Genomic DNA, 14462 nt, shown 5'->3' with positions numbered 1-14462 from the left:
CCGCTTAATGAAAATGCTTTCGAGAGCGAGCAAGGGTATAGGTTGATTATAGGATGGCACGTACCTAAGATGCCGAGACGATAGTTGAGTGTGATCACTATGACGTGGCCGGCGCTCGCCAAGACCGATCCATCGTACAGGTTACCCGATCCCCATTCGAAACTCTCACCGTGTACGTAGACCATCACCGCATACGGTGCCTCCAGTCCTCGAGATCCTGAAAGCACGAAAGCAGCACACTGCTGCACGGCACTGTCGCTCTTCTATTTTCTTCTCCGCGAATAAACCTCTTATCCTCCCATTGACAGATCCAGCTTTCTCGTAATACCGTGCGACATTATCGCTTACGTAGCATTATGTTTTTCCGCTTTATCCCCCGAGAGAGTCGCGAAACATGAAACAGCCGGGATTTCATTTAGTGAATCTTTATCGTTTTGTATATGTACAAATTATATTCCTATGTATATATTTTTCTACATTTATTAATATTTGTATTATAATATTTTTTGCGTCTTTAAAATTTTTTTTAAATCTCAAATATTTTTATAAGTTAGATTAAATATTATATAAATGCAAAATAACATCGCCCAATTAATGCAGCCAATTGATCGTCTCCTTCTATTTGCCGATTCCGCAATTAGAGCGACTAATTGCGAGTAATCCGCACTATAAGGATCCGATCTCCAAGATCTCTCGGATCACAGTCTAGAAATCGTCTCAGGATCACGTAATGCGCAATTTATAATGCGCATCTGATATGCTACATCGAGATTTGTCGCACGTAGAGGGTGGTTTTAGAACGAAAAACCATATTGCGTGTCAAAGGCATTAATCCTTTGATTCTCGACGGACATGGATGCGACGAGGCGTTTTTATTAAGTGGACTTTGTTCGGTCACGATCGATTCGCGCTAATTTCGTATTCACGCGCGAAATCGCGCGAAATCTCTGTCCTAAGAGGAATAACGTATCTCATCACGCGGCTTACACGATCACGGATTCGTTCGAGATGCATGGTGGATGCGTGCGAGAGAATTCGTGTGCGTCGTAAACGCTCAATACGTTTGGAAATCGCTCGAGATAAAACGGGGTTCCCCTCTTTCAAACGCTCACTTTTTACGGGGGATGTAAAATTTTACGCCCCGAGAGCGTCGCGTATATAAGCCGGAATAAAGATAAAAATTAAAGCGAAAAATTTTAATAAGGCTGAAGTTCGTATTTTAGCGACTCTTTTCGGCACATCTTCTCTTTTCATTAGAATAGACTTTATATACATTTTATTTATGCTGAATTTTCTGATAAGTTCTATTTAATTAATAATTGTCTCTGTGACTAACAAATTATTCGCAGATTCGCGTTTATCGCTCCATTGTAACTAATTAATTGCCCGTCTGTTACACGATTTGTGCTACATCGGATTACCTTCCGGGAGACATCATCCTAAACCGTTACGAGAGATAGCGCAATCAAGTTACGTATTACGCTCGCAATCATCGTAGTTAGCGATTCAATCGTCTCTCACGAGGTCTTACTTTGATCCTACTTTGATTATCCGTTAACTTGTAAAACTCGTCTAATTAGAAACGATCATTTTGATCTTAAGTAGACAAAGTCGACACGACGCTGCGCAATAGATCTTTAATTACGCCGCTTTATCTGTGCATTTATGCGATCGCATCAAACGATTCTTAAGACCATCGTTAATTGTCGCAAAATATAAATCTAATTGCATTGGTGACACACGTAGATTTTATTTTAATCGATGAAAAACTGAAAACTAAATCTTTACTTAATATACCGAGATTTATTTTAATCTTATATACTGCAATTTAACGAAAAGACTTGCCGAATAAAACTTGTATGTTATAAAGGAGAACATACAATGACTCTGATTTGACTTTGTGATGTCTACCCAAAATCATTTAACGCTCAATCTAATTTTTTTTTAATAGAACCATCAACAAAAACAACAAATTGTTTTTAAGAAAAAAATATATAGCTGCTAGTTGCAAATTACATATTTTTTTTTTAAACTATGTGTTTTCTTTACATCAGTTCTTCATTATTTTGTGCATGAAATATTGAAATAAAATCATCGAAAAATGGATATTTTACAAGACATTTTATTTTATGTAAAATTATGTTAAATTAAAGTATACATAACATTTTTATGTTGAATATTGCCAGGAATCGAAAAAATTAAGGTAGTTCCATTAAAAAAAAAAAAAAATAGGTTGATTTTTAAATCACCTTAGGTAGACGTTACAAGATCAAATTAAAGTCACTATTATATGTCCTCCTCTACAACATACAACTTTTATTCGAAAATTCTTTTTATAAAATTACATTCCTTAGTTTGATTTGTTTACAAGGAATCGCTCTATTTTGTAATAGAAATTTAATCGAGGATCACCTTTATTTGCAAAACTTTGCATTGCGTTTCCATATTATTCGTATAACTCGCATAATTCTGAATGCTTTTCTTTTGAGATTACGCGTTGCATATGATGCTTACATTGCAAATTCACGTTTATCTTTCATCACGGGCCGGGAAACGTGTGACGTAACGCATGCGGCTGCTCCCGAGGGTTGATACTACCCAGCATAAAGGTACTAATTACTTTAGGACTAATTACTTTAGGAAGCAACTTGCGCCACGTAATACTATACGGACGCATAAATTGTCGGCACCGATAGATAATGTAGTCGAGAATTTCGGGGGCCGAAATTATACCGCCGTCACCGTCACCAACCACGAAACTTTACGTCGGCTCCGAACAGTAATACGTTATTTTCCGCCACGTAATTTTTTTTTTCAGTCACCTGGCATTAATCTCGATCGATCGCATCCCACCGATGTGTAATTTTGAGCGAAAAATTGGTTTGATCCTTTTTCTTGCTCGCGTGCTTTTTCAATGCCCGAACGCTTTCGTTTCACCATTCAACGCTATCCAGTTTTTATAACAATGTTTTTCAAAACTTTATTCGAGGCGCAAAGGACGCATATTAATGTACGTTTCTCCCGAGGTGAAAATTAAGTCGGGAATTGATAATCAAGTGGCAATCTTCGTGACCTATGTCGCTAAAATGAGTGATAATAAGATGCGAAAAATAAATTATTTATGCAGGTAGCAAAGGTTGAACTTTCATTAACTCAATGTGGAGAGTAGCTTCACTATCTTCCCGAAGAATAAAGACCTTCATTAAAACTTATTATCCCCTTTTACTCTGTCAGAACTGAGGAACTTTATGTTACCGGCGAGGTACTTTAGGCGACAATAGAAACGTAATTTTGCATAGCCCCTTTTAAGACGTAATTTATCGTGCGACCTTGCCCTTCTCTGACAAAAAAAAAATCTACACACCCGAGATATTATGCCAAGTGTAATTTTTAATAAAGGGAAATAACAATGAGAAGGTGAGTCTGAATAAAGTCTCGTTCAAAATGACCTTCAATAATAATGCTATTTAACGCTAAATATTATAATTAACTAAATACGTGATACATATGGACTTACCGCTTCCGGGTATATACAGGTTGAGGAAGAGGCAGTCCTCGCTCTGATTGGTCAAAAATATGATCATTTTTTTGAGCTGTTGATATCTGCCGTGCGGCATTTGCAGAAGCGCAGCAGTGTCATTGGATAAATCCGGATAGTTTTGCGGGCATACAGCACCGAAGGTATCCGCCAGTTTGACGCCGTTCCAAGGTATCGGCGAGATCGGAGCTCGGAATCTTAACTCTCCTATCGGAGGCGCGGCATAAGGTATACCGCGAAACACTTCCACGGGATCCAAGTGCCGGCTGTTCAACTCCTGCAACAAGAGAATGATAGACTGAATTTAATATCCCTAGAAAAGAGGAGGAGAAGAATGAGCTTTTGAGACCGAAAAAATTGTTCTTGAGGTAAAGGGATCATATATTATAAAACCCTTCTTAATAGATATTCTTAAATATTTAACAACATCCTCTAAAATTAAAAATATACTATTTGTTAATAACAAATGGTCGTATGTTTTTTTATGCAAATCGTTGATTTGGCGTTATATGGTCATATTGTTGCAGCAATGTACAGACTGTTCAGATTATTAGACTCAACATTTTTACTGTTTTAATCATTTATTTGAGAAAGTAATTTTAATTATAATATACAGAATATTCAAAATTATATTTTAATATTTAATAAATAAATCACTTTCATTCTCTAAATCTCAAAATTTTGACAATTGTTTAGAAACACTCTGTGTTGTCGAACAACAATTGAAATTCAATTAAAATAAGATAAATTATTGTCCATAGTGTATATAATTATTCAGGTTTGTACAAAAATAACATCATAAAATCAATCAATATTAGCGATAATATGACACAAACATCATTAGTACAGTGATCACTGATGTAATATGAATTTCCATAATTAAAATAGATGTTTGCGAATAATCTGCACAAATCAACAAATTATAAAAAAATCTTCTTTTATATATAAAAAAAAAAAAAAAAAAAAAAAAAAAAAAAAAAAAAAAAAAACTTAAGTAAATGTGACTTAAAAATGCGGAAAGCATAACTGTAAAGTAACATTTTAATATAAAAATATGTTTGAGTCAAACAGTCTGTATATGATTATAGTGTTGCAATTTATTATGCAATGCAGTGCAGTATTTGTTATTGAATAGTTTTAATTTATTAGATTGGATAAAGTTAAAGTGACTTGAAAAAGAAAACTTAAGCGACTTAAGAAAAGTATTCGCGAGTAAGTAACGTATAACATGACAAATTTAATCGTTTAAGATTCAGATCTCATGTTCAATCTATATGTAATATATGTTTTTCTTTTATGATCTTTCTTTGCCTATGTGCTGTAAAATAATCTATTTTTTTGTTAATGTACACATAAATCTTATTTCCTTTACATTTTTATAAACAAGAAATGTCTAATACTAATCTTTAAAAGATTCCCCTCTTAAAGTAAGAGGATCCTTTTGACGCCTATTTTAAAATAGGGTATCTTAAAAATAAGTGAGAAATTCTTAAAATAAGAATACAATTTTTTCATCTGTGTAACCTTCTTTCGGCCCATCAATATCGATTTCAAAACTATTCTTAGCCACTGATGTTCATCAAGTCTTATCGACTTTTCAGCTATCGAATGTGTTTACATGTAGACACATATCTTTTATCAATTTTATCGCATCTCAGACTGGGTCAGGCCGCAGTTTATCGATTTTATGTCTAAGAATAGCTTTAAAATTGATAAAAATATGCTCATCTCTTTCTTTCTCCGTTGTTTCTCGATATCCGCGCAAGTTTTTCTAAAATATGCGCAACGCGTAATGTCTGTCCGCGATATATCACTCTCAGTTTTTCGCACACGGATCTCCGAATGCAATGGTAACAGACAGAGCTGAGCTCTCGAAAGCGCCTGCACCCAATATCCATCTCATCTCCTACACGCGTCTGAGATGCGATGCGCAAGTGATTCGAAGGATGCTCAGGGTTTGAGGTGAGGAAAAAGATTCCGCCGGCAAGACACGACCGTCCTTAAACAGCCAGGCGATTAAAAAATGCTGCATTAAAAAAGGGCGAGCTCCGATTCTCGCGTTTAATGAAAACATCGCGACGATTGAAATATAAAGACAGATAGAATATAAAAAAAAAAAATGGCAGAAGAAAAAAAAATAAGAGGTGTAAAGGTGAGATGTAAAGGGGATCTTTACATATTTGGATAATGTTTAATCCAATTGCATAAAAGTAAATTATAATAATTCGCTTGTTTAGTTGCGCATATTTATTATATTTTAAACGAAGCTTGCGGAGAAACGGATTTTCCCATTTCTTGTACATCCACGACTATATATACATCTCGCGACATAAAGGAGCGAGAAAAATTGCTATTTGGTCGCATCTTGAAAGCAATTATGTCAGAAGGATCGATAAATCTCGTTTGTCGACTTCCTAATTGCACCTTTGAGCGCGATTGGGAAAAGTTCGTTCAATGAAATAACCGTTCTACGACTCATGTTGGAAATTACAAATTTCTATTAACGATCCGAGGCATTGCGTCTTTGTTGGAAGAAAAAATGTATCCGCATTAAGAGGCACGAGAGAGAATTAGAGAGGAGGAAGAGAGAGAGGGAGGAAGGGGCGAAAATGAGAGCTATTCGACTGGGCACTTCCAATTGCATTAAAAATTAAATGCGCGTCATGCGACTGCCGATAACAATCGGCGCTTATCGAAGTTCCCATAAAATCCCGAGGGATGACAGCGATGACGTGGAATGAAATATTAATTTAGCTTCATGAGTCTGCGAATTTTGTTCCGATCGACGATATTACAAAAAATTGATTTTTTCGAATAAAAATATTAATAAAGACGAAGGTATCGACCGCGTCGAGTCGATATAGTGAAAAAATGAAATGTATAAAATAAAATATGTGAATTTAAATGAGAGAGAACGCGTGTAGAGAGAGAGAGTTGTAAAAATTTCGTATGTACGAGCACGTCCGTCCCAGTTCATGGCGCAACTTGTTATTTTACGATTGCGGCGTTCATTTTCGTATTCCCCGGGCGAGAGCTATCACGTAGTTGGAAATAAATTCCCATTACGGGTACGCGTGGCTGGAGAAGAGTTTAGCGAGATCGCAAGAAAATGGAAACACATGCACGGGGGCGCATGTTTCGACGAAAAGATTCGCGTGGATGGCGGGTACAACAAGTATACCAGAGTCATTTCTCTCTTCGAGACCTCGGTCTTTTTACCGTTCCTCTTCATCATTCCACAAACGAAATCAGTTCCGTCCGCGGTGGATTTACGGAAAATTTCTCTCTCACTTGTCGACACACGTTATACAGGGTGATCACGAGCGTAAAAAATTTCGACACCTTGTTCGGAAGGTCATTCTATGTAAAAAATGTTGCGTGAACATATTAGGTCCTATTTCAATTAGTTATACTAGTTATAGAACTAGAAGAGATAAAGTCTATTGGTGTAGTAGCAAATCGATAATTGATAAACGATCAATCGAAAATCAAGTACATTTTTAGCAACAATCGATGATGATGCTAAATAAACTCGTGTAATAATCTGTTAAAAAAATTCTAATAAGATAATTATAATATAATATATCAAAGTTTTTCACACTCCGTAAATACCACCCTGTATACACATATTATACAGCATTATAGCCGCGATATTTTCCGCGATGCATAATGCATTGGCATAGCTGTTTATGAATGAAAGCGTGGACGCGAAAATAATCGTGATAAATATATGAGAAAATTCAAGATATAAACCTCTCGGTTCTTTCAACTTCCATTTACTCCGCCAACAATTCGCTCTGTTAAATCTTTCGACGACCGTCGAAATTCACACACAGGACGTTTTAACCGCATTGGAATTGATGCAATTTGGAGTGTGATCAAAATTGGTAAAATTTAAATATTAAATTGGATCGATTTAAACGCGCATTGATTTCGGAGCTTTTAAATTTTACGTAGTAAGTCTGTCTCTACGAGAATAATTTATATTTCTTTATGAATATTTTAACGTGAGCGCATTAATTTTTGAAACGAGTTGCATTTCGTTACTTCAATGATGCTAGCATGTTTCGCACTAATTTGGGATAATGAAACATCATACAGCCGTATAAGAGCCGTATAAGAGGCCCAACATTTTAGAAAATTACATGCAGCTATTGTTTGGCATGTTGTGTACTTTAATGTATGAAAATAACCAGAGAACTCGAATTGTAAATTTACCTTGTTATATTATATTTTCCGTTCGTATATCTAATATGTTTTTTATTTAACATACTATGATAAAAAATAAAATTGTAAATTTACTCTCTTAATTAATAAGAAATCAACGTTGACAATCAATATATGTCACGTTTCCATCGAATCTCTTTCCCAGTTTCAATCAAGTGTGCTATTCGGTTCGAGTAATAGTCGCGCAATAATCTTATCTAGCACGATGGGGATGAGACTTATGGCTGGATTATTGCCTCTGTCTGGTCCTTTCGGACGCGCTGGGTGAGACGCGACGAGGGAGGAAAGGGTAGGAACGTGGAACGATTCGTGGGCGGACTGTGTAACGGTGCCCGGTGAATTATTATAATCTCCCGGCGAATGGAACGAATTTTATTTCGAAATCAGTCGCCCGCAGACGTGATCGTAATTCTCATTATTTGCGAGACGCGGAAAAAACTTTTCGTACCGAACTTTGCGAGCGCATAGTCGGAAATTTACTCGACGCGAGAACTGGATCTGCCAAAATAGACCTTAGGTATGCTCGCTAAAGTTTTTGAAAAAAAAAAAAAATTTATTCTAAATTGTTGGAAAAATTCGGTGTTAAAATTAAGATCCAATACACTTTGTATATGTAATTCGTTTTAATGAAGAAACATGAAATGTTATTATTGGGTTAATTCATAAATAAGTTTCGTTATAGATAATTACTGAATCACATTTTTCGAGAAAGAAGTATCGTGAGTTTTTAAATCGAAACGAAACAAAATCGCAACAGATGTTATATATTACATGCAGCAACTACAGCGAGGTACAAGAAAAATTGCAAAAAAGCGACCAGCTCTCATCAATCGCAAAAATATGATTTTTCTACACGCTAACAGTTGATTAAAATACCAAGGAAAAAATTTTGGACCTTTTGTGTGATCAGTTCTATCATCTTCCTTATTTTCTTTACCTGCTTCATCAGATTTCCATCTATTTAGATCACTTCAAAATTCATTAAATGGAAAAAATTTTTCATAATGATCGATGAATTTGTAAAAAACTTTTTTGCACCGAGAGAGAAACCTCGAAAATTCGAGGAAGAATTTAACAAAAAAAATTACCGTCTAAATGAGAACAAGTTGTACTTTATTAATAGAAGAATATATAAAATTTATTGTAAATAATTTTAAATATAAAAATTCAGTTTGTTAAGTAAAACGGAATTTATTTATGAATCAACCCAATAAGTCTCTCTCTTTCTTTCTTGTTCCTTTGAAATATCCTGCTCTCTTTTAAGAGTAACAAGAACGATGAGCCGGGATTTCGCGAAAGATCTCCGGGACAAGCTGGGGAGTTTCCGAGGGCAAGGGTGAAATCGTCCGTTTTCTTTTTTGCCCCTTCAATAGGACGGAGGGAAGCGAGCGACGGAATAACGAGACGGGAAGCTATTCCGAAATCTCTCTCCCAGATACAAAGTGAAATTGATGGCCCGCATTTACCGGCGCACGTGTAGATGGGAACACTATCTAGGGGGGGGGTATGTTACCGGATATAGCGCGATGCGCCGTCGACCTCATCTGCGATGCACCCTAAACGAAACGGCGCTAATAAAAAAGATTTATTAGAGATATACATGTTCGACATATCTCTGTAAAACACGCGTTTTTAACGAACGTAACAAACATATATAGAAGCGAGCGTCACGTGGCATTATAGGCATTATATGTGCTTGTTTAAAGACGATAGTAAACACAATATTGCACACACACACACACACACACACACACACATTGATTTATTATTTCCGTTATACATTTGCGCCCGATTGTACCGCCGCTCGACAATTTGCATACGTTCATTTGTTTCCGCGACAATTGCTATACCCTAAAGGGATTGTTTACATTTCTCACGAGCGCGATATTCATTAGGTATCATCTCGTGCATGGAGATGATAACAAGCGAAATAAATTTGATTACGTCATAAATTACGGATGCAACAATGTGAGTGAAAGACAGACGTGCATGCACTAAAGCGAAGCGAATTAATATCACGATTCCGCATATTCGCACGTATATACGCGTTTAATTGTGATATCAGCAGATAGAAGTTTCTCATTAATTAGCGGTGGAAATTACGATGCGAATTTTTCATCAGGATAATATCGCCAGAGTAAAACGTGAAGAATGCTCAATGAACTAATATATTCTCGAAATTGGTCAGGTACCTGATACGCTTCAGAATTTTTACCGAATCACACGCGAGAGAGAGCTTGAATGAAGCTGCGCGCGAGCGTTAGGAAAATAATTATATACAGTGTCCTTATCACACGACACTAGTTGAATATCGGAGACTGTAAAGACGAGAGACGGGCAAAAATTATACTGTTTGTTGCAAAAATTTCAGAGATGATTTAAACAGGACGATAAATTACGTAAATTTAGAGGCATCATAAATTATGTGCGCGCGCGACAAAGGAAGTCGAGCGGAAAAATGGCGAAGATACGGGGAGGATTTACGTTAGCGTGCACACACACACGCGGTCCGAGCGACCAATAACGGTTACGGAAGCTTTTGCTGGCGACAGTGTGTCCCTCAATGAGTTATGGGGCACATAAATGTAAAAAAAAAAAAAAAATTATTAAGCTTCAAAGTCTCGCGAAACGGCTGTTTCGCCGGCGAATCTCTCTGAAAGCGGCTGGAAACAGACAAGAAGATTTGTCGCATTCATGTAGATATAAAGACGGTTAGCTGAACGTAAGGGCGCGACCGCAAACGACCATGAAGTTGCATTTAGTCAAGCGAATTGCGATTAGAATCTAAAGAGAGAGAGAAAGAGATTTATTATAAAGAATGGGGCAGTAAAGAGCGACGTTTTCCGGGCGTTTATAACAGAGCGTCGCGATAAAAAAAGGGAAAAAAAAAAGCATGGATCGGCACTTCTCGGCCGGGGAAATATTACCAAGATTGAAATTCCGGCGAGATGACGAAGAAAGGTTTTTGGGTACAAAGGCAAATTGCATGACGAACGCAAGCGAGAGCACATATACATTAATGCATTTGCAATGCCAATCGGGCCGATGACGAACGCGAAAAGAAAATTTCCCGGCGATGGGATATCATGTAGATGTAGTTTCGCGGTGAATTATTATGCGCCGTGAGGGAAAATTTGTAAAGCGCTTCAAACGTATGCGCTTCAGCTTCAAAATATGGGAAAATTCGTAACCGCCGCGCGGTAACTGTATTAAAATGTGCACCTATAAATAATTTTTTTCTCTCTCTCTCGCTCTCGCTCTCTATTCGACGAAATAAAAGTGCAATTAACGCGATGTTTCTCATCGACGAGAAACTTGCATAATAAATAAATGAGAAACATTTCCATTTGCCGCTATCATATATCCGAGCGCGCATTTAACACACAAATTACGCTTTGCCAAAAAAGAGAAGACGGTATAATTTTTATAAGAAATATATACGATTCAGATTGACTGACAGAGGAATCTCGCAAACCTTGAGATTCTGATTTTTATGAAACTTGTAGCACACATGTAGGGGAGATAAATAGATGAACTTGGAAATTTTTTTACTTGCGGCCCAAAAACGATTCTAAGGAGTGACACAACCCCTCATTTGTAGAGCTTTTGCTTTTCTTAATATTTTCTCGAAAAATATTCTATGCAAAAGTTTTATGATAAGAACATCTCTATTCAATCACATTAATAAAATTTAAAAAAAAATTATTTTTCTCTCGCTTTCTCTTCGACGAAATAAGTTATTCTTCCTACAAGTATGCAAAGTTTCATCAAAATAAAAAACTTTTTGGGTTCACGAGATTTTCTTGTGAGATTTCCACAAATTTGGCATGCAATTTGGCGTAGAAAATTCAATATCCCGTAAACTTTGTTTTGTAAGGGGGATTAATAAATATACATCCTGTAAATGCGGTCCATATATCCTCGTTAATATATTCCGTGTGCGATAATAAATGAACGTGTATCTCGGGCACGCGACGTGGACGTAGCGATCTTCGTAACGATAATCGATCGCACGTCGTGCAAGATATTGAACGGAGATCGGTATCCGGTATTGCCTGCGAGACGCTGGCAACAATATGCAAAACGATTCTGCTTATACATCACGGGAGAAGAACGAGGAGTGGCCTGTTGTGTAGTCGTGGCGCGCGTTTGACAGAGCAATGTTTTTCCTCCGGCGAAACGTATTGCGCTCGATCGCGCGAAATGGACCGGCGAGCGCGAACAAAAAACGACAAGCGTGAGTTGTGCGGCACGTTACGACGTAATGTAAAGGCCACGAGGCGTTCTGAGCGAAAAAGTTTTCTCGTTATCCATCCATCCGCCCGGGGACTGCGCCCGGGACGAAAAAAAGGGCCGGTAAATTGTGGATCCGCAATTTCCGCCAAAGCGACTCCTTCTCTCTCTCTACCTGCGTCTGATCCGCGCGGATGTTTCAATTCGCGGGACGAATGCGTGACGGATTATACGGGCGTTCTTTCGCGACGTGCGTACGTACATACCGGCAAAATAAGACATTGAGAGCAAAGGATGGATCTCAAGAGTCTGTGAGAGATTCGCTTTAGATTCGAGTACGCGTTTAAAAGCGGATCTTACGAATCATAAACTCGCTTTGCACCCTCTACACTCTACACTGTAAGCGCAGTAATTATTTCGTCCTTTAGTAGGAGTTAAAACGCTTTGACATTGTTGCAAAGTATCAAAGTCTCACGCGATGTTAAAGTATAAAGTATATATATACTTCAACACACTGGCGGATCCGGGGGGGGGGGGAGGTTAAACCCCCCCCCTTCCAAATTAAAAGAAACAATTTTGCTGAATTTGTTTAAAAAATATAAAAAAAAAAAACAAACATTAAAGAGCTATATCGACGTCTGGATCCGCTAATGTATATATATAAGATACACTGTAAATTATACTCATTACGCATTCAAGGAGTTAAGCTTAGATTAAGTCAGACATAGGACGAAATGATGAGATAATTTCATTGCACGAAAATAATTAGGTAAAATTCTTTATATCTATATAATATATATTATATCTATATAATATATATATTATATAGATACAAAGAATTTCGCCTAATTATTTTCGTACAACAAAATTATCTCATCATTTCGTCCTATGTCTGACTTAATCTATACTTCATTCCTTGAATGCGTAATGAGTATAATTTACAGTGTATCTTATACATACATATTGTATATATTATATAGATATAAAGAATTTCGTCTAATTATTTTCGTGCAACGAAATTATCTCATCATTTCATCCTATGTCTGACTTAATCTAAACTTAACTCCTTGAATGCGTAATGAGTATAATTTACAGTGTATCTTATACATACATATTGTATATATTATATATATATATATATATATATATATATAAAGAATTTCGCCTAATTATTTTCGTGCATGAAATTATCTCATCATTTCATCCTATGTCTGACTTAATCTAAACTTAACTCCTTGAATGCGTAATAAGTATTATTTACAGTATATCTTATACTTATATATATATGTATATATATATATATAAAAGTATAAGATACACTGTAAATTATACTCATCACGCATTCAAGGAGTTAGGTTTAGATTAAGTCAGACATAGGACGAAATGATGAGATAATTTCGTTGCATGAAAATAATTAGGCGAGAAATTCTTTATATCTATATAATATATATATATATATATATATATACACTGGCGGATCCTGGGGGGGAGGGGGGTTAAACCCCCCCTTGCAAATTAAAAGAAACAGTTTTGCTGAATTTGTTTAAAAAATATAAATAAAAAAAACAAACATTAAAGAGCTATATCGACGTCTGGATTCGCTAATGTATATATATAAGATACACTGTAAACTATACTCATTACGCATTCAAGGAGTTAAGCATAGATTAAGTCAGACATAGGACGAAATGATGAGATAATTTCATTGCACGAAAATAATTAGGTAAAATTCTTTATATCTATATAATATATATTATATCTATATAATATATATATTATATAGATACAAAGAATTTCGCCTAATTATTTTCGTACAACAAAATTATCTCATCATTTCGTCCTATGTCTGACTTAATCTATATTTCATTCCTTGAATGCGTAATGAGTATAATTTACAGTGTATCTTATACATACATATTGTATATATTATATAGATATAAAGAATTTCGTCTAATTATTTTCGTGCAACGAAATTATCTCATCATTTCATCCTATGTCTGACTTAATCTAAACTTAACTCCTTGAATGCGTAATGAGTATAATTTACAGTGTATCTTATACATACATATTGTATATATTATATATATATATATATATATATATATATATAAAGAATTTCGCCTAATTATTTTCGTGCATGAAATTATCTCATCATTTCATCCTATGTCTGACTTAATCTAAACTTAACTCCTTGAATGCGTAATAAGTATTATTTACAGTATATCTTATACTTATATATATATATATATGTATATATATATATATATAAAAGTATAAGATACACTGTAAATTATACTCATCACGCATTCAAGGAGTTAGGTTTAGATTAAGTCAGACATAGGATGAAATGATGAGATAATTTCGTTGCATGAAAATAATTAGGCGAGAAATTCTTTATATCTATATAATATATATATATATATATATACACTGGCGGATCCTGGGGGGGAGGGGGGTTAAACCC

At 35.8% G+C, this 14462-nt stretch overlaps 1 protein-coding gene across 2 annotated transcripts in view; it reads right to left on the bottom strand.

Annotated features, from left to right (window-relative positions):
• The window catches only part of Nlg-5 (neuroligin 5), a 104710-nt gene that overhangs the window by 19997 nt on the left and 70251 nt on the right, over positions 1-14462 (bottom strand). For both annotated transcript variants that reach the window (XM_083041489.1, XM_083041490.1), the window contains 2 exons: positions 3518-3815; positions 65-217 (listed from right to left, as the gene is read on the bottom strand). In XM_083041489.1, the coding sequence (XP_082897615.1) occupies positions 65-217; positions 3518-3815 (451 nt within the window). The remainder of the gene's footprint in view (positions 1-64; positions 218-3517; positions 3816-14462) is intronic.

Source organism: Prenolepis imparis, unplaced genomic scaffold, assembly GCF_030444845.1.
Source record: "Prenolepis imparis isolate NDT839.2.m4 unplaced genomic scaffold, iyPreImpa1.0 SCAF_7, whole genome shotgun sequence".
NCBI lineage: Eukaryota > Metazoa > Arthropoda > Insecta > Hymenoptera > Formicidae > Prenolepis > Prenolepis imparis.
The sequence above is the reverse complement of the archived record's forward strand: the minus strand, read 5'-3'. Positions and strand labels throughout refer to the sequence as shown.